This window comes from Pomacea canaliculata, linkage group LG9, assembly GCF_003073045.1.
Source record: "Pomacea canaliculata isolate SZHN2017 linkage group LG9, ASM307304v1, whole genome shotgun sequence".
Taxonomy (NCBI): Eukaryota; Metazoa; Mollusca; class Gastropoda; order Architaenioglossa; family Ampullariidae; genus Pomacea; species Pomacea canaliculata.
Genome location: NC_037598.1, coordinates 4,840,469 through 4,864,967, shown reverse-complemented (window position 1 = coordinate 4,864,967; position 24,499 = coordinate 4,840,469). Strand labels below are relative to the sequence as shown.

Below are 24,499 nucleotides of genomic sequence, written 5' to 3'. Positions count from 1 at the left end.
TAATATACGACGAGCAATGTGTCATGACACCGAACATTTTAATTAAATACACGTCCATGGTTTAATTTACGTACTCGGTGGTCGAATCGACTTAGCGCTGCCAAATCGACCAGTGGTTATCTAATGTCAACTGTCTTGAAACAACGCGGTTACAATCATCAAGTTTCGTCGCTTTTTTGTGGGTGGTAGGGGGATGGAAGAGAAGGAGAGCGACAGGACAAAATGAAGGGGTTTAGTCGTGGTCTGTGGTTGACCTCCCTTTCGTCGTGACCCAAACATAGACCAACATGCAATTCACTTCCGGAATGAAGGTGCATCACGCCTTTGTCGTTTGGGACGCTAGCTAGGTACTCTTTGTGCTTACGTTAACTCATTGTGTCGCTGAGAATTAGGATCGATATAACGGTAAAATGGGACGTGATCGTCATTCGTTTACACTTTAGTTCGTTCCGGATTTCTGGAAGTCCATGTTTATACAAAACTGTGTCAAATGTCGAAATGAAATAGGGCAAGAAAGTTGCACCTTGAAATGAATGATGGAACAGTTTGAACGTCAAAAAGTTATTGGAAAAGGCAGCTATGGAGAAGTATGGCTTGCACAGCACAAAACGGATAAAAAGCAGGTATGATTTTGTGTTAAGTACATGTATTGACAAACCCCAAGTATTCGGTACTGATCAGTTTACCTTTACGAACACGTCCGTAACTAATCAATGCTTCTTGTACAAAGACAATGAGTTATGACGGAATAGAGGCAGAAGAGCATCGTTATAATGTAAAAAGTTTCTTCAAAACCATAGTTTAATTTTTTTAAGTGTATGTGTTTATTTGTCTTAAAAATATTTATAAACCAGTTTATCTAGATTTATGAACAGCGTGAATGATGCAAAACCAAAAATGGATCAGTGATGGTTTATTAGACAAGTACGAAGTCATAGAGAAGAGTAGCATAGCAGTAATCGTTACTGCTATTTACATTCTTTTCTTAAAAATCTTGTCTCTGTGTGTGAGAGAGAGAGAGTGCGATAGAATGAGAGACAACAACAAAAATGAATGTAAGTTAGACAGCACGTACAGCGCAGTATGAACATTTTGAATAATGTTAGGAAATAATGAAACCATTATGTTTAAACTGTGGAAACAAACGTTTCTGTTTATGCACACACAGTATGTTTTTTGCTAAGTGCATAAATCAATAATGTTAGTACGTCTGCAAGATGATCAGGGAAGTAAAAATTAAAGATCCAATTTATATTTATAAATTAGTCCTCACTGAGAATGCTATTTCTTGGAAACCAATCTTTTCTTCTTTTTTTTTTTTTAAACAGTATGTACTGAAAAGAATAAATCTGAAGCATGCATCTGTGCGGGAACGTAAATCAGCTGAGCAAGAGGCAAAGCTTTTATCGAAGCTGAAACACCCCAACATAGTCTCATACAAAGACTCTTTTGAATCAAGTGAGGGCTTGTTGTATATAGCCATGCAGTACTGTGAGGGTGGAGACTTGTATACACGCCTCAAAGAACAAAAGGGCAATCCACTGGAAGAACGACAAGTTGTGGAATGGTTTGTGCAAATTGCTATGGCATTACAGGTAAGACAAACGTGTGCTGTGATTGTTGAGTGGTCTACATCTTCTGCTTTAATTGAGCAGGTTACCTACTGCCTTTTAGGTGATTCTGAGAAGGGTAAAGAATGAGGGAGTAAACTCCTACCCCTAATTACAGTTAGCATGGCACTGGGCAAAAGCTTGCTATAAAAGCACCAATCAAAGTCTAAGGCCCCTATGTTCATGACCAAGGCATCCCATCAGTTGAAGTCTCTCTGCTATGGTCTCACTTGGAGAGGAGATGGGTGCTACCAAATGTAATTCCAGAGACAAGACATGGATAGATAGTGGAAATGAAATATCATGCCAGATTGGTTGAGGCCTATATTAACAAGTACTAAAAAGGAGACAGCCTACCACAAGAAATTATTTAAATGTTGACAAAGCTTTTTGTTTATTAAAGATGAATACATCATGTCCCAGAGAGCTGAAAATAGAAACGGTTGTACATTATTTAACTCCTCCAGTATAATTAACATCGTCTTGTTAATTATAAATCTTATATGCAACAATATAGTTATTGCTATGAATATGACAAAAGTAAACTAAATGCATTGATCAAATAACTGTCTGCAAGTTCATTTTCATTTTGTGCAGTACATGCATGAAAGAAACATCCTTCATAGAGATTTAAAGACACAGAATATATTTCTGACCAAGAGCAGAATTATCAAAGTTGGAGACTTGGGCATTGCAAGGTGGATGTTTATAATATGACTATTTTTAATGCAGCATTATAATTCATTGTTTTAATGGATATGCATACACAAGTCAGTTACTAGCTTCATCAATTTATTTGTTCACTTACTTATCTGAAATAGTCTTCTGCTTAGATAATTTGGGTAATAATTAATGCTGTGTATTTCTTGTTTGTTCTGCTTCTTCTGTTATTATTACTGTTGTGGGGCAAAATTGGGCACTAATGGCTAGTCACGTTTACCCATATATTTGTATAGAAGAGGGGAGAAAATATGTATGTCTTGAGTGAATATTCCTGATATGTTTTAATTTGTCTATTGTAACATACCAGAGTCCTAGAGAACTCCAACGATATGGCCACAACTCTGATTGGCACACCGTATTACATGAGCCCAGAACTCTTTTCAAACAAGCCTTATAACCATAAGGTTGGTTTGTTTGATAGTTTTGTTTAAAGCTTTTAAAGAAAAAGAAGTTCACTTAGACCACTTTTGCATGTTTGATTAAAGGTTCATTCCATCTGGTTATGAATTGAATAGAATACCCGATTAAGCATTCAAGATGCTTCTTTTTTATATTGCTGACTTTTTGCTATATCTTCTATTTCAGTCAGATGTCTGGGCTCTTGGTTGCTGTGTGTATGAAATGACGACACTGAAACATGCCTTTAATGCAAAGGACATGAACTCATTAGTATATAAGATCCTCAAAGGAAGGGTGGGTCATTTATTTTTTTCATAAACCCTACTGTCCTTTTAGTTGCTTGCTCTGAAGTATTCTGTTTAGGTTCTGCTCATTATGTGTAACAAATTTGCTATGCCTTAATTTAAAAAACATTTATTTTAGAAAATTCAGATCATGAAAATGTTACTTATTCTCTTATAACATTAGTATAATGCATACCATGGAGACATCATATTATGTGAGGTTTGGCATTATGTTGCATGATGGGATTTCTGTTTATTAATATGCATCTTTATGGTGAATATGAACTGAATCTATTTTATCTGTTTTAACATTATCATTAATCATTTACTTTGCCAGTAGATTATACTTAAAATTCGAGCGTACTATATGAGGCTTGTGTTTTGTTTTACAGATGCCACCAATGCCTCGACAATATGGGTCTGAATTAATTGCTCTTATACGCAGCATGCTTCATCAAGATCCTGAGAAAAGACCTAGTGTTAATCGCATTCTTCGAGATCCATACATCAAGCGTAATATTGCAATTTTTTTAGAAGAAACAAAGAAAAGGTAGATATGCACAAGGTTAATTCAAATAAACTAAATATTTTAGTGTCATCAGCATTATGTCCTAACTTTTTTTCATTTAACATATAATAATAGCTCTACAAATTGTGATGATTTGTAAAATAAAAGATATTTATGAGTCTTTAAAAAGCAAAATAATAATAAAAAATGTTTAGTCATGTATTAAACTAGTTCAGTTTTTTTATTTTTTGGGGTTTTTTTTTTTAGCTGCCAAGCAGGAAGTGGTCCTAGGAGAGTCCGGGTTCCAGGATCAGCTCCATCCGCACATGTTGTTGTGCCATCTGTGCCTGTAGCAGGTTCTGCCACTGGGAACAGCGAAGCTTCAGTTTCACCAGCAGTGGCACCCTCATCTCCTTCAAGACCTAGTTCAGCATCTGCAGGCATGCCCCCACGAGCACCTCAGAATGCATCAAAAAAGCAAGAAACATTTGCCAGGTATTAATGTTTTATTTGTCTAATGATCTTAAATATTTCAGTGAAGTAGGAGAAAAAATGCAGAAGAATCTAAAATCTGGCCTGCAGGGCATATGATTCTCATTAAATCATTTGGTCTGCCCCTAGAGATGACTAATTGTTCATCAATAGTCACATTTTCTAAGGGTTCATAACATTCTTTCAAGTTATCCACCCAAGCATCAAATATTTCAGAGATTGGTAATAACTTTTGATCGGGTCACCTTAGACTTTGTTCAGCCGCATAAACAAATAGAAGCAGGTTTTTCCATAAACTAGTTCACTCTCTTTCTTTGTCCATTTTATACTGATGTCACAAATCGCTACTGTAATTATCGTACAATAAGGAAGGAATTTTCTTGACTGAAGAAAGGAAATGGACACCGAACTAGGTTCTAAAGGGAGTTAGTGTAATTTGACAGAGATAAGAAGTACCGTTAGTTCAGGCGCACACAGATAAGACAACAAGAAAAATTTGGAAGGCATGATGTTTATTTCTTGGAATTCATTTGTTAGCATGTGGCATTTATACCCGGGGTCCACACAGACCCCACCAGTGATTAACAATAGAATTTTAATTTGCCCTACAATTTTTGCAGATAATTGGAAATTCATTTCATCCACAATGAGTCCATCACCAAAGTGTAAAAGTAAAAAAATTTCAAAATGTTGAGATAAATGGTTTGTGTTTTATACATATCAAAACTTCGGAAGGGGTCTGTATGGACCCCAGCAGCCTTTAGAGGGTTAAAGCACACATAAATGAGGATTGTCTAGCGATACTTATATGTTGCCAATGGCAGAAGTGAGACCATATGTTAGTTAGGCATATGTGTTACAAATGTTATGATTTTGAATTCTTTCTGTGCAGAATGGTGTTTGTAGGTTTGTATCTTGAGAATGGAAGGTGGCCAATTAATTTCTTTCACTGAGCAATCACTAGATAAAAGCTTGTTTTCTTGCACTTTACTCCTCCAAAACCCCATTACTTCTTTAACTAAAGTCAGACTATTTGACATAATAGGAATACACTGATCCAAGAATTGATCCCTGATGATAGCCAGCACTTTTGTATGCTCATTTGCCGAGACTATTTTATTATTTTGCAATGGAAGAAAAGGCAAACATCAGAATATATTTGTATAGGGATGAACTAGATAGTGCTGCACAAGTGAAGAACCAGGTGGCTGACAGTGGAGATGCTCCACTCCGACCAAACCATGTGAGACGGCCCTCTGGAGCATTGCAGAAAGATCTAGAGACTATTCAAGAAGATTTGGCGTCAGCAAAGATGTTTGATGACTTATCTAGCAGTAAAGAAGACACAGTTGTGCCCAACACTGTTAAAGAGGTACTTCAGTGCAGAACATTTCAGACACATAACTGTCTTACTATGATGCCTGCCCATATTTGTGTAGATATGCTGATACTGTATACTGAAACAACCAAGCTAGACAAATGAGTGGAGGAGACTGTGTGGTGTGATGGGGAAGAGAGTGTCTGTGTGCTTAATACATGTAATTGTTCTTTTTTTTTTTTTTAATTTTATAGAAACAAGTAACTTAATTTTAGTCAGATAAATAATGAATAATAATTTTCAAAGAAATCAAAAAGTATGTAAAATTTGGTGATAAAATGTTTATCTCTCAGTCACTTTTGATATTGTTCAGGATGAAATGTTGATAACATCAACAGCATTTAAGTTGGGAAGCAGTTTCCCTTGGGGCATCAAATACACTCTGGACTTTGCATTCTCTAGGTAAAGAATACGGCTGTGGAAGTCGAAGCAAAGAAAAAGAAAAAGAAGAAACTGCTACCTACACGAAATGCTTCCAACAACCAAGCTCCTACTAAAACTTCTGATCCTTCTGCATCAGGAGACAGCATAGCTAGAACTGAAAGCAGCTCACTACTTAAGGTGTGCTATTTACAACAGGATATATTTAAATTTTTTTTTCCAAAAGGATTTTTCCATTTTCATTTAGGGCTTACCTTCATGTCACTAGGTTCTCTCTGGATTTCACTACTGCCAGAGATATATGTATCTCTACCTCCACACAGGAAAATGTGTTTTATAAATACTATCATTATCATCATTTGTGGAGAATCCATGTCGTTCATTTACGTTGATTAGAGATATCTTATAGTGGGAGACAAATGTAACAATATCTTTAATAAAACTTTTACAAATGTTTGATTAAAGTTCTTTGAGCAATTTTCCTAGATGCAAGATAGGTATATTTGTTTCCTCCCTTTCAGTTTCAAATTTGATTGAAGTGTGGAAATACAGCTATGTGGAGTGGAGAACTTTAGCCATATGTTGTCTGTTCTTATGTAAAAACTGTCTTCTTTATCACAGCAAGAGAGACCCAACTCTGCACGGCCATTGCCTTTGCCAAAAGCAGAAGTAAGTTATGGTTTGCCTAAAAAGAGTGAATCACTTTCACAACAGCAAAAGGCAGAGCCGGTTGAGAAGGGAACAAGTGATTCAACCTCCTCTAAATCCTCTTCGCAGTCAGATGGCTATGCTGAGGACACTCCAAGAGTGAGCAAATGGTTTCTGTGACATCTAAGAAAATGTTTCTTGCTCCTGTGTTAATGGAAATCCCCCAAAATGATATTTAATGTAGATTTTTTTCCTGTCACTTGCATTTAATTGTAAAACTTTAAAACAAAATCTTTTGTTGATAATTTGCATTTGTTACACTAAGAAAAAATATTTTTGGCATGATCTCTTAATTTCTACAGTCATATTATGATAAAAGAAATTTTCAGAATCTTCTTATTCTGTTCTAAAATGCACTTTGTCATCCAATACATCTGTCTAATCCACCAATGAGCAGTGTGTTATTGTGTACAATATTTTTTTATCAGTGATGCAAAAATTGCATTAAAGGCTGTTGCTAACAGCATGTGCAATATCTAGCAAGGATAAAGTTTATGATTAGAGTTTATACTTTACAGAGTTTGCCAAATTTGTCAGCACGGGAGAGAAGGCGCCAAAAGAATCCTTCTAGCAACTGTAAGTATAATTTTAGATGATGATAGAAGTGATACTTAATGACATAATATTACTGGTGATATAAAGACCCTTGCTTCCCTTGAATCCCACCCACTCTATTTAAATATAAAACAATAATATATATTTAGTAAAATCAATAATAGAAAATAATTATGTGACTAAAATAGAAGGTAACCTTTCAGTTGTAGAGGAGTGAGATATGAGAGATCACACTTATCTCGGGCCAGCATTTCTGTTTTTGGGGAGTAAGAAAACACGCTTATCTCAGGGCTAGCATTTCCGTGAGGGTGATTACTATTACCTTTCCCTCTTTCCCAACATTTTAATGGCCAGGCACCCATTATTAACAGCTGAGTCAACTGATTGTTTTATTTAGCGTTGGAGTGTCCAAACTCTGCAAGAGTCAAATTACGAAAAGTTCCAGAGAGATCATCATCTGAAAAAGTCACGAAATCTGAGAAAGAAACTGTAAGTTATGGTGGTAATCTTTGTGCATTTTCATTTTAAGACAAGTAAAAAGTACGATAACCTTTCTGTGACTATAAAATAAAGTTTAGTAATGGTAGTAGTGATGAAAATTTTTTATATGACCTTTATTTGAAATATTTGAAAAATTGAAAAATGTGAAAGGACTAGTTCACAGGAGGTATTATCATATCATCATGGTGACTGTAATGATGATGAAAGATGGAAAGGATGAGAAATGTGAATAAGTGCAAGTGAAAATTTATATTGGGCTTGTTTTTTGGGTTGTTTTTTTTTTGTTTTCTTTTCTTTTTTCCTTAATTCATGTCATTTACAGCATGGTAAATCAAGCTCATCAGGACCCCGACGACACCGACAACAGTTACTTAAAGATAGTTCTAGCTCATCTGAAGAGTCTGGGATACAAAAAGGCGAAAGTACAACTGAAAGAGAAAAACAAAGGTACTTGTTGACAACAAAAACCCTCCTCTTTTAGCACTGTGGGAAAGTTGTTGATTCATATCACCATTCCAGGTTGTCAAGGTACAGGGTGTGGGAGGTAGATTATGTGCATTACTTCATTGAAGTCTTGCATTCTCACACTTGTAACTTTTCATTTTCGCTCACTTTTGGTCATCTGGGAGGAATGGTGTGGGTCTGTTTTGATTTCCATTGTTTAATTGTGTGCCGAACCTCGTTGAAAAAGTACTGATTTTATTATAGTATTTATTTCACTGTATGCACATGATTGCCTTGTTTTCTCTCCTCATTTTCACATGAATTGTTATTTTTATATACTTATTTTTATTGGAATGAATGACTGCCAGCTTGAAATTGTGTTGTAACCTTGAATAGATAATTAACAATGTGCATGGTTTTTGAATGAACCTTATGACATCAATTTAGTAAGACTCTGAAGAGTTACTTTTTATAATCTGCACCATTCATCAACTGACTGTGATTAATGTGAGATGCACTTGTATCAAACTGTTTAATTTTGATCAACTTACAGGGCAATCAAGGAAATGGACCAGTTCATAAGTGTGCTGGACTGCACGCTCAAGATGAACAGCGGACCATCCAAATCAGACGAAGAAAAGACAGGGGAGGTCCACGTCAATGGCCAGCCTTCCCTGCCTGATGGGAGACAACCAATGCGAAGAACATCCAGCGAGGGCTTGATGGAAATGCAAACAGAACACAAGACACCACCTGAACAAACATATCAAGCCCATGCATCTGCCTCTATGCCTAGTTAGCATGAGTCTCATCTCTACTGTTATATTTACAATAACAACCTTTCATGTTAAACTTTGTGCATCATTGCTCTTCAGCTATATGCTGTTGCTGATACAAATAATACAAAATCCACTAGACTTTCTTTTTAATTAATAAAAACATGGTGGCTGGATGATTTTCTCATGAATTTAATTGACATATAATATTATTGTTACTCAGTTCATTGTCCTTGTTAATGAAAAACAGTTAATATTATGGTAGAATTCAATTATTTATGAGTCATAATAAACAGGTCAGTTTGTTTTTGTGCAGGCATTGAAACACTGACAAGTACAACAAGGCTAACAAACCGAATACGCATGCTTCACAGGTTAATAAAATCAGTGTTGCAGTTTTTGAAATGAAGAATACCTTGTAAACGTCTAAAATGCTTACATTTGCACATGCTTGTTTTAAGTCTTTTTATAGTATTGTTTTGCTTCGTTGCAAGTTGGTTTCGGTGGTGGCCAAAATATTCACATAATTCCATTCTTTGAGTTAATATCACTTGTTTCATAAAGGTTAGACTTAAAGGGACACAGACCTTAAAGCAAACACATGATTTTGAGTCATTTCTGACAGAATTTCGTACTACTTGTATCCAATCTCTTGATCACCATACTTGGTAAATTAGCTGTTAATAACTAATTTTAGAAGTCATCCATCTTTATATATATATCATACTTTGAGGAAACCCCTCATCCCAGTCCAAAATCAAATGTCTTTGTTATTAAGTACATTAAAAAATTAAATATAGCTAGTGTTCATTTCCGTTTTGCAGAGATTGTGTACAGGGTGTGGGCTATGCAGTCTTGAAGAAGGCTTATGACATCCTAAACCACATAGAAGAGGATGAAATAGAGGTACCTTACATGCTACAATATTTTTTCTTAACCATGTTCGAGGTTTTGCAAGGAGGGTGCTTTTGTATGTTTTGTGCATATGTTCATGCATGCATACATAGCCCAGATGTTTTTGCATTTTTTGTTGTTTTATTTCAGCCCAAGCTGATGGAGCTACTGGGAAAAGACAAATTTGATGAATATGCTGGCAAGATATGGCAGCTGAAGTTCTGTGAAGACTCTTTATTCATCTCTTGATACATACAATGAAGTCTGCAGATTTGTAAGAGTGCTTAAATGATTTGTAAAGTTCCACATTGGTGGCTTGCTCACTATTCAAAACATGATGCAGTGATATTCCATGTCCTTCAAAGTTCATATGCATTGATATGTTCACTTACCAACAGAAGTGCTTGTGACTTATCAGCCACAGCACTAATTGCATTATCATGTTATGTGTATTATCTGAGATGTATTTTATTTAGTTTTTAAGAGAATGTGGAGATAGTTCTCCACAGTTCAGATCTACATACTAGAGCCCCTTCCTGTTTTTGTGATCCAAGTCCACATATTAAAACTAACCCCAATCCATGCATTAAAACATGGAGGGCAGCCACTCTCTAGGACTGCGGTTCTCAACTAGTGGTACATGTACCCCTAGGAGTATGACAAGGGTTATGCAGGGGTACGCAGCGTTATAAATAAGCACACACCATTATAAAAATAAATACTTTTATGCGCAAGGGGTACCCACTGACATACTGTCACCCTTTAGGGGTACAGTCACCTAAAAGGTAATCACTGCTCTAAGATCAGTGCACACAGTGCATTTCGGCAGGTGTGCAATGTTTAAGGTACAATGGTCGCTCTTTATGGTGTTGCACACCATTTTTATCAACATTTATCTCATTTGGTTAATATGCAATGTTTATCAAGATGAATCATTCATCATGAATGTTTCTTTCTACAAGAACTTCTGTGAGGTATGAAATGGAAAGAAGCACAAAACTGACATGAAATGTAAAACATGCAACAAGAATTAGATATTTTCAACAACTTAGTTGACATCGGCATATGAAAAATATTTTTTTAATTAAATCTTATCCATATCCCAAAACTCATCTCCAGCTTTAGCATCCTTAGCAAGATCTAATTGCCTCTACTTTTGCTTATGTAAATTTATAGTCTTATAAATTTGGGACAAAAAAAGTGACTTTTGCAGATGTATTAGCTACAGAATTGGAGATTTGTTTGAGCAGAAGGGTTCCAGAGGTCACTGGTAATGACAGCGATCAAGAAGGTAGGGGAGGGTGGTGTAGAGCACTTCTCAGACTGATTACTACTAACAGGATAAAATTTTATTGTCCTTCAAAGGTTGTGTTCAGCATTTCAGGTTTGTAAACCTCTCCTTTATGGTTTAACTTATCTGACTTTATGAAGTTGTTAATCTAGACAAAATTTAACGATAGTTATACTATTGCGAATTTGTACTGAGGATGTAATTGCTGTTTACTGTCAATTTTATTTTGGGTTACTATATCAGAAGGTAAATTCAACAGTTCACAGGAATATAAGGTGTGTTTATGAACAAAGATTTATTGCCAAATGTTGGTCTTGTACAAGGATTAATGTAAAAATGCATAACATGTAAATCATGGATCACTTCTTGTATTTTTATCAGATTTTTCCCGTGTGGAATGCTGCAAAGTCAAATTTGTTTTTATTGTAAAGCTGAATGAGACAATGAAGAGCAATGACAGATTTGTGTGTTCACCACTTTTATTCCCCCACCTTCAAAGTTTGTGACTTAATGTAAAAATAGAGATTTGTCAGAAGAGAATTTGATGCATGTTGATGTATTGACAGATTTATTCCTACAAATTACATTCCTGTATATTATAGAACTTTCCCTTCTAACCTATTCCAATGAAAGCTTGAATGACAATTTGTATAGCATAGAGATGGACTTATGCTATGTAAATAGTTTTAGTTATGTCAGTATTATGACACCATGCAGAATATAGTTTTTAAAATGTGGTTCAAGCAACCACATATGTATATGTTAATGTTTTCCATTTAGGAGGAAGTGAGAATGGCAATTCTGAGCGGGAATGTACAAAGTATTGAAGGTGATTCATTTGTTAGAGTGAAGACATTTATTATGATGGCATTTATGGTGTCCTTATATTTCTGCAAGTAAGGCCATCTTGCCATCTAACAGAGGCTTGAAATTATGTGTTGAAGATTTATTTTCTTCTCAAGATAGCTATAAGGTAAAATCTCACCAATTTTAGATGGTCAGGGTTGGGAGCAAAGTGTTAAAGAACACACTTTTCTCAGGGCTAACTTTTTTGTGCGGGGTGGTGCCCACGTCTTCTCTTTCTTCAACCCTCTATGAAGTGAGGAACCCATTCCCGACAACAGAGACTACTGGAAGAAGTTCGCGGGACCACAGGGTTATTGAACCAGTGCTCTAACCACTCTGTTATCCACTTCATGAACTGAAAGCTAATTAAAAACAAAAATGGAAGAAATAGTCTCTGAATTTTCTGGGCAAGAAAAATGGGAATGCATCATGGGAAAGCTACCTCATAGGTAGTTCTGCTCCTTTACTCCTTGGTTACTGCCCCATAAACATTAAATTCTACCATGGCACCTGAATGGTTCACTCTGTTATTTGTAAGAGTGAATGCCTTGCATGAAGAAACTTTGTATGCTTGTCTAACACAACATGCGAGATAAAACAGGTAGCCAGGTGCATATTTGGAGAGAGTGTGCAATCAAAATATACAGATAATAAGGTGCTGAATTTGATGTTCCAGCTGTCTTTAAGCCAAAGTTTTGTTGTTTTGAAACTGTCAACATACAGTTAACTTTTTATCACTCACATTTCATGACTGTTGAAATTACATCACAAAATTTATGGTCTCTAGACAAATGATTTTTTTTTTTTTAAATGGCAGACGTTAAGCATTTTAGTAGCTGTAATACATACACACAAGGTAATTCAAGACAGCTTTTTTAGAATAAATTGTAAGAGATCTTGTGGGGTAGAGTTATATCCAGTTTTGAAATTATTTTCTAAGGGGTTTTAATAAGAATGGGTATTTGTAATGTGCAGCACCATGACAAAGATAGATCACACTCCCTGAAGTCTCACCTAAGATTGTACATTGTGCACAGGTATTTCATGATGAAAAAATATATTTGATAACTTTAATTCACATTCTTGTTTTAGGTTGTTCAAATACAGAAGTTATAAAGGCAACATTAACTGCACAAGAAATATATGACTCTCCTTCACACATGCTTTAAGATGTATAGAAAAATGTGAGGTTTTGATAAATGCTACCATTCTGTATGCTACCTCAAGATAACATTTTCAAAACTGTTATTCATAAAATGTATGGTGGTTTTTCTTTAAAGTCTTATGACCAAAATACTCAGCCACCATAATTTTTTTTTTAATTTAAAAGCATCATCAATGACCAAAATACAAAGCTAGCAAAGATTTCAACTCATGATTCTTCTGTTTACGATTAAGCTTTCATGTACTTTAGACTTTAATTTTAGTCTATATTACAAGATAGCATTTCTAAAACAGAAAGAACATGGATTGTTGTAATTCAAATTTATAGCATATAACCTAAAACACCTCAACTCCTCTTTACTGTCCCACTTAAAAGTATAAGTATCTTAACACACATTGCATTACATGTTTTGAAAAAAAGACTTGTGCAACTGCCTTGTGGCATTTAAAAGTGTCACTTGGAAATTTAACACAGAGCACACTAAAAGATTTACAGTTCAAATATCCTGGCAGATGTACACATTGCCCTATTTACAAGTGAACCATATGATCTAGCAGATTTATACAATACCTGACACGTTTGAAATCCTGGACACTTTGTAGATGTATTCAATTATTTACACATGTCCAACAAGATGCAGTGAGTTCTCTCCCAAATAAAAAGTGTTTTGCTAACTGGACAATACTCCTTCAGAGAAAAAAGGCATTCATAAAACTTTAAAACTACACACCACAGTATTTTCAGCAGCATGTTCCAGTCAAATCATGTAAAAGAACTGAAGCATCACCAGAGAAGAGCTCAAAATGTCATGCAGTCCAATAAATACATACAACAGCTCTTAAGAAATGATGCTAAGAAAACAGCAAGTTTATCTTTTCTTGCTGCTGTCTGATTTTGGTGGCGGCCAACCTATCAATGTCATCCAGGCTAAGCTGTGAAAGTCCATGTTCAAAATTCTGCAAAAGAAAGAAGCTGAATGGTGGAAGGAAAAAAACAAATCTTGACACTGTATAAGCATCCAGCATAATCCACCATTTGATCATAATTGAAACTTCATAACCAGCTTATCCTAACTTTGAAAAGGGATACACCTAAAGTGTTGCCAAATCATTTATTGTGAGCTCTGCAACTCACTATGTAATGAAAACAAAGGCATTGGAACACTAGTGAATCACTAAACTGCTAGTGAATCACTAGTGTTGGCATGGAAGTACATCTGTATTCAAATACATCTACAATAGAGAAAACCATAATCAATACCCGACTTTAAAGGAACTTTTTTCAAAACTGATATTGCACAGACAGGGCTTCTGCTAAGGCTAAATTCTTTGGGGTCCCAGGGACCCCTTCTTCAGATTTTTAAGGGGTCCCTGTTCTTCGCCCAACTTTGAATGGGACCCCATAGACGAAAATTGAGGGGGTCCTCCGAACTTTTAATGCGTACTGTACGCAATTTTTTGCGTAAGCAGAAGCCCTGCACAGAAATATATCTTCTGTTTTCTTTAAGTAAATTCAAATGAAAACATGGTGACAAAATGAAGAGCCACTGTAATAAAGTTAGGCAACAAGGCAGAAAATAAAACGTACACATTATACATAAAGAGCCAAATAATTAAATGCCTTATTAGAAAAATATGTTAAACTCAACTGTTACCATCATATAGCATTTTTTGCTGTTGTAGTGTAAATCCATGTCAAAGTAACTAGCAACTATTTCAGTCATGGCTAGACCTAGATTAATTGAAACATGCTTACTTTCAAATATAACAAAATACCTGACTGCTTGCATAGTTTAGCTTTTGAAGGGAAGAAATCCATAGTAACATAACCCTTGAATGAGCCAACAGTTTATTCCTTTATTATTTTTGCACAGCACAATGTGATTTTTTACATAACCCAGTTCACATTACAGTGTACAAAACAGTTACTATGCTTGCCAAGAAATTTGCTCCTTTGGGAGCAAAGGATTAGGGAAAAAATTGAAGGCAATACTACCATACCTTCCTAAACTCAGCCAAGACAAGATCAGCATCCTTTTCTCGGAAATGGCGCCTCAAGAACATATGCAATTTCTCCCACACAGGGGGGAGTGAGGTACTGGAAGCAAGGTCAGGGGTGCATGGCGAAGGACTGTCTCTGGAAGACTTTTTCACCACCAATGTCAATTTTGTTCCATCCTGGATATCATAGTCCTTGAGAAGTTTTTCATCTACATAAATGAAGATGTAAAATGACAGCCTGCTTCAAACTGCAAGTTTATAATATACTAAATTTATAAGGTGTAAAATATTTAGAAAAAAAAAGAGAAAACTAATGAACACACAGTCCGTTTTAAAAACCAAGAGATATACTCTTTTAATATGTCACCGAAAACAGTAACGGTTCACATATAGTAAGCAATAAACGTAAAGTTCCATACAAATGCATTACTCAAAAGTTCACAAACTACACCAGAGGAAAAGGGGTAGAGTTATGGAACTTAGATGCTTGCCTATGGGTACAATGACTCACTAAACTGAAGTACTGAGCAGATTAAACAGAGGATAATGAAGCATGAAGTTGTGTATCTTTATGGAACCAGATGATAATGATAATTTGGTTTATTTGTATGTGTTAAAAGTAGGCCTAGGACTTCCTTAAGTGAAGCGTTACTTGACTTACATCTTTTCTAAAATCCAAACTAGTAATGACTGAATCTCATCTACCTTTTGGGCTTCACCATATTTCCGGAGCGTGCCCTCGAGTAATACTTTGGTTCCAAAACTGCTACTAACCTGTTAGTGCTTTGCCACGAAAAAGCAACTTTTGTTCTGCCACTGGAACTGAAAGTAAATTGTGTACTTGCTCCTTCACTTCACTCACTAGGCTACTCGGGGACACCTGCAAGAGTATGTGACTGGTGCAGTTACCACATTAAATAACGTCTCTGCACCAGACAAGCATTCCTATCAGTCTGGGTAGGTCAGGAACATTACTTTATTAGCAGATTCTGCTTGTTGACTACTTGTGTATAATGTACAATTAATTTGGTTTGTTAAACGTTCTAATGTCTTTTTCTACCTCGCTTTCACGGACACACACATATACAGGTCAGAGAAGCCAACTATCCTTCGTTAGACGATAAAAATCAATAAGATATACTATAAACAGACAAAATGAGCCATTTGTTTTCTCTGGTAAAAAGGGACAAGCAGAACCGTTTCAATCAAGACTGAGACTGGAAATATTCATCGATGCTATTTTAATGGCACGAAGAAACACCAACCGCGACAAAAAAAAATAATAATAGGAAAATTTCAATTTGCTATTAAAACTCCTTTCAGCTGTGATAATTTTAATTTTGTAATTTCAACTTACCGCTACGGTGCATTCTTGACCATTCAATATTTTTACTGAAATATGCATTATACCAGCGTGAGATGTGTATTCACCGGACCATAAGCCGTAAAACGTGAAAATGGTGATTTCCCTTATCTTGTGTTTCTACTTGCCATCTTCTTCTCATGTGCTTTAGCGTTTGAGACAATTTGAAAGGTTAATGCGTAGGAATTTTACCTTCAAAACAACAGGGAAACAAATTAAGTTTACAATATTAATGTATTAAAAATAGTTCTGTATATTTTATTGTTTGAATTTAAACACATGAAATTGTAATTTTTAAACGGTATGTGTAATAAAAGAAATGTTAAATATTCATTGATATAATCATTTGCTACCAAACATCTTTTTAACATCGTCTTCATAGATAATAACTTTGTGCTTTTTCATTCTGTGCATTTTTTTGTACTGCTAACGATATATTTAAGATTATACGAAGTCAGTAACAAGGGTTTATTTTGCTCTTTTACATTGGTATACGTGCGCGTGACGTGGTTGGCAATCGCGACTTGCTACATTCCTCGCTGAGTGGCTGCGTGTCTCCTGCAATCTCACTGGTTCACTCGCTGACCAACCAATTTCTCAAACTCGCCTCAATCACAGAGGTTTGTTACTATTCCCTGCTTGATAATATCCACGTGCTTCTGTTATGCTTCCTTGGGAAACGAGTTAACGCTTTAATCACAAGTTAACTGTCAGACAGATTGTGATCTAGCCAATTCCAAACTGCATAAACCATTGCCCGCCATATTTGTTACTCTTGGTATTTTTTTTTTTGGACTTGTGTGCGCTCCTAAGAATAGTCTTGCGAGTACATGTACTGTACTTCTGATACCTGGTCACAGATGAGATCATTGATTTCTTTGAAAAAATACTTCCTGATCTGAGAATTAAGCAACATAGTTCTCAGTGATAAAGAAAACTGCACACTGCCTCAAATAAAATCATGTACTATCCGTTTCATCAGATGTTTCTAATTTTTTTGTTCAGTAGAGATATCTTTAAATCAATGGATGTCAGAATGTGGGGATGGAAGAATACTATAGCCAAACATTTCTCACACATAATGAAGTTTTGACTTAGATACTATTTATAGTGTCGATGACAGTTTTTGTTAATGTACAGAGATTTGTGAATTCTTATAACTTTCAATATACATTTTAGTGTAGATTAGTCCTTGCTACTCCTAGAGGATCATAGTGCCCCAATATGATTTTCATGATTTTCCCAGAATTAAAGAAAGATGTAGCTTCCAAAGAATTAAGTTAGGCATGTCAAACAAGATTTAAAGTGCACATCATTATGTCATCAAAGAAGGTAGAAAAGCTTGTCACGACTAGAAGTATTCAAATCTTTTGCTGGCTTCTGAGTGTAATCTGTCCTTGCAAATAATAGGCATTAATATGTTTAAAAAACTGAAGAACTACCAGGCTATGTGCTGTTCTAAATAATACTTCACACATCTGTGTTATCAATAATCATGCACTGATTTTGATTTTTTGTGGTGTTTAACACCCATTTTTCACTATCCTCGACTTATATTCCTGTTATTCTTATTCAGATCAAACAGTGTTACATGTGCAGTGTGAATCTTTGCATAATGAATGCATTTTAAAGAAAGCAGACTAATAATATATTATTAAAAAGTTTGCTTTCTTCCCTTTTCTCCAGAATTAGTCCAGATGGATGGAAATCATGATACAAGTGATGAGGCTTATCTGAGTGGTGGAAATGCTTATGTTGTTGAAGGTAAGCATACTTTGGACAGTAAATTAAATGCTACGAACATTGAGGTCCTTCTGTAACATATACTTAGCTGTTTGTTAAGTTCATTTTCTTATCAAAACCATATTTAATGTGTGATCATATAAAAACTGCATATAAATTAATGACTATACGTAGGAAATGATTTTTCTCAGCCATATTCTAATTTTTTTCTATTGATTGTGGTTTATGACAAAAAGTGATTTGTATTAAATACTTAATGTTTTTAAATTGATTTAGTTTTTGATATATACCGAAAATAGGAGTCATTTTTGAAGTTTAAGAGTAAGGCATATTACAGGAAGTAGGGATCGATACATACACTTATTCCAGACATTACTTTAACTTAAAAAGGAGGGCATTGACTGCTAAGATCAAATTCTTTAATTTCACTCCTCACCCACCCAGACCCCACCAGCTGCATGTTGATGTTTGAAATCATATACAGTGATACCTCGGTTCTCGAACATAATTCGTTCCGGGAGGACGGTCGAGAACCAAATTGTTCGAGAACCGAAGCAATGAAACCCAAAGGAAATAATGGAAACTGGATTAATTCGTTCCAAGCCCCAGAAAATGCCTATTTACTGGCCTAATTTGTATATAATATGTAGAAAAACACGAGTCTCAACAAGAAATAAGAAATAAAAGTGTATTTATTAAAACAAAAACAAACAAAAAATGTACTGTACAGTACAGTAAATTGTGTTTCATTTACTGTACCTGTACCAAACTTTATGGCAGGAGGGAATGAATGTGGAGGGAGGAGGTAAGGGGGATGGTTATTGTCACTGATGACGCAAGCAAGGCGCGCTGGGCTCAATGAACGCCATTCGGCTCAACTCGGCTCATCTCGGACGTTCGGATGTTCGAGTTCCAAATATTTGTTCGAATTCCAAGACAAAATTTTCTCGAATTTCCTGGTCGAATACCGATTTGGTCGAAAGTCAAGGCGTTCGAGAACCGAGGTATCACTGTATCTCATTAACAGCAGTTTTCTTGGGTTTTTAAGACTTGGAATTTGTGAATTAGCTCTTTGCTCATCACTCGATCAATAATTCTGTGAAGTTTCCAAATAAATCTCCCAAACAGGTAGGTGTCATTGTAATGATAATATATTCTTGATTTATTTTATTACAATTTGGAGTAAAGACTTTTGCTGTGTCCGCAGATACTGATGAAGCAATTGTATCTGGTGATGGTGATGATGAGAAGAGTAACTCACCGTTAAGAGAGCAGGTTTGGCTGATTGTCGTCTATTTTTTAATGAATGTCTCAGATATTTGGGATAATTCATGCTGAGTTAATTTATTTGTTGTACATCTTTTGCCACAAAATTGAAAAAAAAATCAGCAGTAACTTATCATTGCTGACATGTGGTTAATGTGAGCTTATTGTAGAAAAATGATTAGTATTTGTACTTCAGAGTATTTTGTCTGGTTATGGAAAATCTCTTTCTGGAATAGGACCGCTTCCTGCCCATTGCTAATGTGGCAAGGATAATGAAGAAGGCTATACCAGCTTCAGGAAAGGTAAGAGTGCTAATCAGTATTTTTATTCTCCTTCTTTTAACTTTATCTTTGTGTGTGTGTGTGTGCACACGCACCTCCGTTCATGCATTTCACAATAAGAGTAGTAACATTTTATTAATTTTTAAAATAAACATAACAGATATTTGTATAAAGAGTAAAACTGGATAACAGAAAAAAATACAAATGTATATGATGAGCATAAAGGGAAATAATCAACAGCTGCTTGCCAAAATGAAGAAAAGCAACTTTTAGGTACCCTTTAAATTGCTCTAATCTTCAAGTTTAACAACAGTAGCCATAAGCAACTTGCTTTTCTGTACTGCTCCTCATTTCACATTCTTTTGCTTCCCATTCTTTTGTGTAGATTGCAAAAGATGCAAAGGAGTGCGTGCAGGAATGTGTTTCTGAATTCATCAGTTTTATAACCAGCGAATATCCTTTTGCCAAGAATTGAATTCCTTTGCTTATCTTTGTTCATTGTGTATACAAAAGCATGATTGAGATGAGTTCATATGTGTGTACAAGGATGTGCTTGACAATGAAAACGGTATAGAGAGGAGACTTGCATAAGTGGAGCTAAAGGACTTTTATTCTGTCAATAACGATAGTTAAGTGCATTACCATATAGTATAGTCAGTGGAAGCACCTAACTACTGTAATGTAAAGAAAAAATACTGTAGAATGTTTATGTTTTGCAGACCATGGAAATTTAAGTATTTAGGATGGCCAGGCTGTCAATGCAGCACTATGCTCCTTGAGGAGTAACAAGGACTAAACAGGCTGGACATACGTTTGAAATGAATTAATTTTTTTTTTCCTGTAGAGAAACAATGGGCCTTATGTTTCTCCTTAACATTATTCAGAGCTAGTGAACGCTGTCATCAAGAAAAACGAAAAACGATCAATGGAGAGGACATTTTGTTTGCTATGTCAACACTTGGGTTTGACAACTATGTTGAGCCACTCAAGTTATATCTACAAAAATATAGAGAGGTTAACCTTTGGCATTACTGTGTGTGAGCACCTGCATTGTGTGTGAGATAGCTTAATTTTGGTACTGTTTTACTTTGGAGAAACATAAATCTACTATATATTCCTGATCCTGATTTGACAAAAGGATAGTTATATGCAAGCATTCTGTTGTAACTTGTCTGCTGTAGTTTTTCAGTTGTCATGTCTGCAGATTTTATATTGGTGCTCGTGGCAGGCCCTTAGGTGACACACTGTATGACTTGAGCCACCGCACCTGAAGTAAATGCAGACTACATGTGTAGATATTTGTGGAGTTACATAGAAGAAATTTTACTTGTAAATTTACTTTCCCAACATTTATATTCTTGCCTGCATATTCTTGAAATATTCTTGCCTTTTGCAGAGTGCAAAGGGGGAGAAAACTGCAGCTGGGGTTGGCGGTGATGGATTAGGAGAAATTGGAGAGGATGTCATCGGTATGTTCTTCACATATTGTTTACTCTTGCTAAAGTGGAGCTGGTGCTCCATATAAAAACCCTTCCACTTATCTATCTTCCAAAAAAAAAGAAATCTAAGCTTGTCATAGCTCATGTAAGACCTGGATACTTTGTATCAGAATCTTTTGACAGAAAAAAAGCAAGTTATAGCATTCTTGGCTGTATCACTAGGTGGTGAAAAAAAAAACAACCCTCTTGTCAGCATCTGTTATTTTTGCCTTTCTTTGCATTCTGATAAGCTTTTTCTTTTTTCTTTTGTTTTCGCTCGCCCTTTTTTCATTCCTTCCTCCTTTTACTGTCATAGTAGAGTATTTGTTTAAAATAGTATTTTGAAATTCTGTTTGTTGAAAATGCAGATTTCTGTCTGATGAACATCAGAATCAGATTGTAACAAGTTAGTAGCCATTAAAAATCTTGTAGCTGAACTGAACACAATCTTTTAACCATGCAAATACAAAATGATATGGTGGCAGAAGTGCATCACTGGATGGAACTAGGCCTGAAGTCAGAATGGGATCGAGGACACTTGAGTCAGTAGGGGAAAGTTCCAGTCATCGGTATCTAAAGCATTACAAACTGATAACAAAACAGTTTGATTGCAGAAGTGAGCAAATAACAAATGAGGTGTGAAAGATAGCCTGCTAGACCATAAGTTAACAAGGGCAGAACAATCTATGTTAGAAAAAAAGGCCTTAATCATGCAGGTGCTGAAAATGTTATCAGTCATTGAGTTCAACACGATAGTGATTAAGATGGTGCACAAGCACATGTGCCCTGGTACCAAAGATTATATTAGCATACTGTGAGTAGGATCTGTCTTGGTCATGGTGCTGCATATTATAAATACCCAGTATTATTATTATTCTGAAGCTTGCCAGGCACCCCTTTACCCAAATCTGTCAGTGGAGGAAAGACCCTAGTGCACTACACCACTAACTTAGTGGAGATACTGAGAAGACTAAAAGAGAGGTGCGTTGACCTTCAACCAATACAGGAAGCTGTATCCCTCTACTGGGCTGGCCTAGACCTGTTGACTGATCACAGGGTTTTCATCTTCAGGTTAAAAGAAACTCTCATCTTGAGAAATGCCAAATACTCTGACTCCCTACGGCTGTATTGTTGAAGTGTAAAGCATAGTTTTTCTTTTACCATCCAGATTCTGTGTTTCAGGACATAGTCTAAGTGGGAGTGCTATCCTGACTGACCAGACAGGGCAGCAGAATGTTATCTACACATCATTTGCTCCTGGACAGGCAAGAGACCATTAAAATCCAAATTGAATGATCCTGCTACTACATAGTTATGGCATAGAATATTGTCTGCACAAAAATCTGCAATAATTTTTTTTCAATTCAATAATTATTCCTTTGTAATAGATGTTTTTTGTTTAAGTCAAGTACTCTTTCCTTTTTGAAACCTGCTTTCAAACAGCATTAATTTCCTCATTAAGGGCAGACAAACCCATTTTACAGGTAAAAGAAATCAAGACAGAAGATACCAAATAGCCTACACTTTTTTCCTTAGCTTGTTATTCAACTGAGGTATTTTATTAGGGCCATCATTTATTGTCCACAGCTTTTTAAAAGCAAGGGCATTTTATATTCACATAATTCTCTGGGAGAAAAGCATGCTACATTCTGTTTCATTGATGCATGTGATCAGTGATTAAGGATATTAATATAGTTTTTGGCTTGTTTATTTTATGATTGCATTTTCAGCTTTTTCATTCATTTCCAGATATCCCAATTCACATGAGCAATTATTCATGAGAGCAAATGGCTGAATATGGACAGTGAATCTGGCCAAGTGTGATGGTGCATCTGTAACCACTGGGTTTTCTAGCCATCCACACCTCAGCCTCAAGAACAAAGTACACTGCACAGATCAGCGTCCAGGTCCACTAAAGTCTGAATAAGTTGACTGTTGTATGAACACTGTATACTTAAAATTCACCATTTGCAGTTCTGTTCTATTCTGAAAAGGTTTGCAAGTTTTTCTGAATGTGGATGACATCAGCATGCATGCTTCCATTTTATCATTTGCTTCCTTATTATGAAAAGATCCAGCAGAAAGATAAATGATGCTGGACTGGGGGATGTTTACTTGAATGCTTAAAGTGCTTATGGTTTTTCAATGGATAGAAGTTTTTAAACTATGGGAGTTTGAGGGATTACTTGAAGCAGTTACAGTTTTCACATCCTTTGACAAAAATAGTTTGAAACAAAGAATCAACCTCCCTTGAACACTTTTAAGGGCTATTCTCATGTTGCAATGTACCACACTTTGTGGGGTTTGCGTGCCTTGCACAAGACCCTCGAAACTTTGTGCATGGCTTGCAAGGGGTCTTGAAGCAAGGTTTTCATGGATAGGAAGGGGTTCTATTCTTCGCAAGGCATGACCGACATTGCATGGCTGCAGCCAATCAGAATACTCAAACATAGAGGCTCCCTTTTACCTCCAAACTACAAGGTGAAAAAGCCAAGGAGGTCTATGGCAAAATGTTTCATGTTAAAATCACTGGGATAATAATATGTATGCTTAACCAAGCCCTCACTGCCTCACCTACATTTGTATTTTCCTCTCTCTCTTAATATGACTAAGGTAACTGCATCAGTTACTGAAAGTATCTTTTCATCAATGTTGTCTTCTGTATTGCTAACTACCCATGCTTCTCCTACGGATGATGTCACCTTGCAAGCCATTTGTGAGTGGCTTTGCTGCATGAGAGGAGAATGTTGCAAAGCTAGATTTCAAGTGAAATCTTGCATATGCAAACCTTGAAAACATTGCAACGTGAGAATATCCCTTTATAGAGACTTTTCTGTTCTGCTTACAAAAAAGCATTTTCAAACCTCTGTTGTTCCATCTGTTTGTTGTTTCTAATCACTTACAGAAATTGCTGAACTGTAAGCAAATTCATGGTTTATCCAACATGCAGTTTTTCTGGGAGAAGGGTAGGGGGGAATATTGAAAGTTTGATGTTAGAAGATTGAGTTGTCTTGGGAGGGAAAAATAATGCTAATGAATATGGGTTGGATGTGTAAGGATCAGTTGAATGATAAATGCATAGCATTGCTAACAGTGCTGTCATTCGAAATGATTTGACAAAGATGTGTATCACTATGTTTTTCATGTGTAAGCAGAGGTGCCTGTGTAAGGTTTGAGAATGTTAAGTGTTCTCTCAGAAATTGGTGTTTGGAACATGAGCATACTGTGAGTGTAGATTGTGGAATCTGGAGGCTTGTTGATTTTGCATATAGCATGAAAATGAGGAACCTTTTGTATTGGAACACTTGTTTTCATATCCTTCATACTTTTTACACTTACTGAATGTTTTTCGGTAAACAAATACACTTTGAAAACTGCTTTTAGTATGGATTTCTTACCTTCATGTGTGTATA

The 24,499-nt window shown here is 35.8% G+C and overlaps 3 protein-coding genes across 3 annotated transcripts; 2 read left to right on the top strand and 1 right to left on the bottom strand.

The window, feature by feature from the left end:
* The first annotated feature begins 271 nt into the window (after positions 1-271).
* LOC112572375 (serine/threonine-protein kinase Nek4-like) lies at positions 272-12,305 on the top strand. Its single transcript, XM_025252024.1, has 17 exons — positions 272-623; positions 1,329-1,595; positions 2,208-2,308; positions 2,641-2,737; positions 2,919-3,026; positions 3,409-3,566; positions 3,792-4,019; positions 5,184-5,388; positions 5,797-5,955; positions 6,397-6,582; positions 7,002-7,059; positions 7,436-7,527; positions 7,862-7,986; positions 8,537-8,778; positions 9,076-9,133; positions 9,584-9,665; positions 9,804-12,305. The coding sequence occupies exons 1-17, from the start codon at positions 534-536 to the stop codon at positions 9,900-9,902; spliced, it is 2,355 nt and encodes a 784-aa protein (XP_025107809.1). The 5' UTR covers positions 272-533; the 3' UTR covers positions 9,903-12,305.
* A 525-nt stretch (positions 12,306-12,830) lies between these two features.
* LOC112572380 (ubiquitin-like protein 4A) lies at positions 12,831-16,508 on the bottom strand. The gene is made up of 4 exons (XM_025252033.1): positions 16,313-16,508; positions 15,730-15,835; positions 14,956-15,164; positions 12,831-13,911 (listed from the first exon to the last, which is right to left on the bottom strand). Exons 1-4 carry the CDS (start codon positions 16,358-16,360, stop codon positions 13,807-13,809), a joined length of 468 nt encoding a protein of 155 aa, XP_025107818.1. The 5' UTR covers positions 16,361-16,508; the 3' UTR covers positions 12,831-13,806.
* Positions 16,509-16,788: 280 nt separating this feature from the next.
* LOC112572379 (nuclear transcription factor Y subunit beta-like) lies at positions 16,789-24,464 on the top strand. The gene is made up of 9 exons (XM_025252032.1): positions 16,789-16,938; positions 18,005-18,082; positions 19,269-19,336; positions 19,564-19,629; positions 19,994-20,061; positions 20,493-20,622; positions 21,005-21,077; positions 22,269-22,351; positions 22,836-24,464. The coding sequence occupies exons 2-9, from the start codon at positions 18,016-18,018 to the stop codon at positions 22,851-22,853; spliced, it is 573 nt and encodes a 190-aa protein (XP_025107817.1). The 5' UTR covers positions 16,789-16,938; positions 18,005-18,015; the 3' UTR covers positions 22,854-24,464.
* The last annotated feature ends 35 nt before the right edge of the window (positions 24,465-24,499 follow it).

Bases quoted from the DNA above. Each gene is read 5' to 3' on its own strand.
- LOC112572375 (XM_025252024.1), top strand. From the start codon at position 534: ATGATGGAACAGTTTGAACGTCAAAAAGTTATTGGAAAAGGCAGCTAT. The intron at 1,596-2,207 runs GTAAGACAAACG...CATTTTGTGCAG, and splicing joins AAATTGCTATGGCATTACAG to TACATGCATGAAAGAAACAT. The intron at 3,567-3,791 runs GTAGATATGCAC...TTTTTTTTTTAG, and splicing joins TTAGAAGAAACAAAGAAAAG to CTGCCAAGCAGGAAGTGGTC.
- LOC112572380 (XM_025252033.1), bottom strand. From the start codon at position 16,360: ATGCATATTTCAGTAAAAATATTGAATGGTCAAGAATGCACCGTAGCG. The intron at 15,165-15,729 runs GTTAGTAGCAGT...TCATTTATGTAG, and splicing joins TCGTGGCAAAGCACTAACAG to ATGAAAAACTTCTCAAGGAC. The intron at 13,912-14,955 runs GTATGGTAGTAT...TTTCTTTTGCAG, and splicing joins TCTTGGCTGAGTTTAGGAAG to AATTTTGAACATGGACTTTC.
- LOC112572379 (XM_025252032.1), top strand. From the start codon at position 18,016: ATGGATGGAAATCATGATACAAGTGATGAGGCTTATCTGAGTGGTGGA. The intron at 19,630-19,993 runs GTAAGAGTGCTA...TCTTTTGTGTAG, and splicing joins CTATACCAGCTTCAGGAAAG to ATTGCAAAAGATGCAAAGGA. The intron at 21,078-22,268 runs GTATGTTCTTCA...TCTGTGTTTCAG, and splicing joins AATTGGAGAGGATGTCATCG to GACATAGTCTAAGTGGGAGT.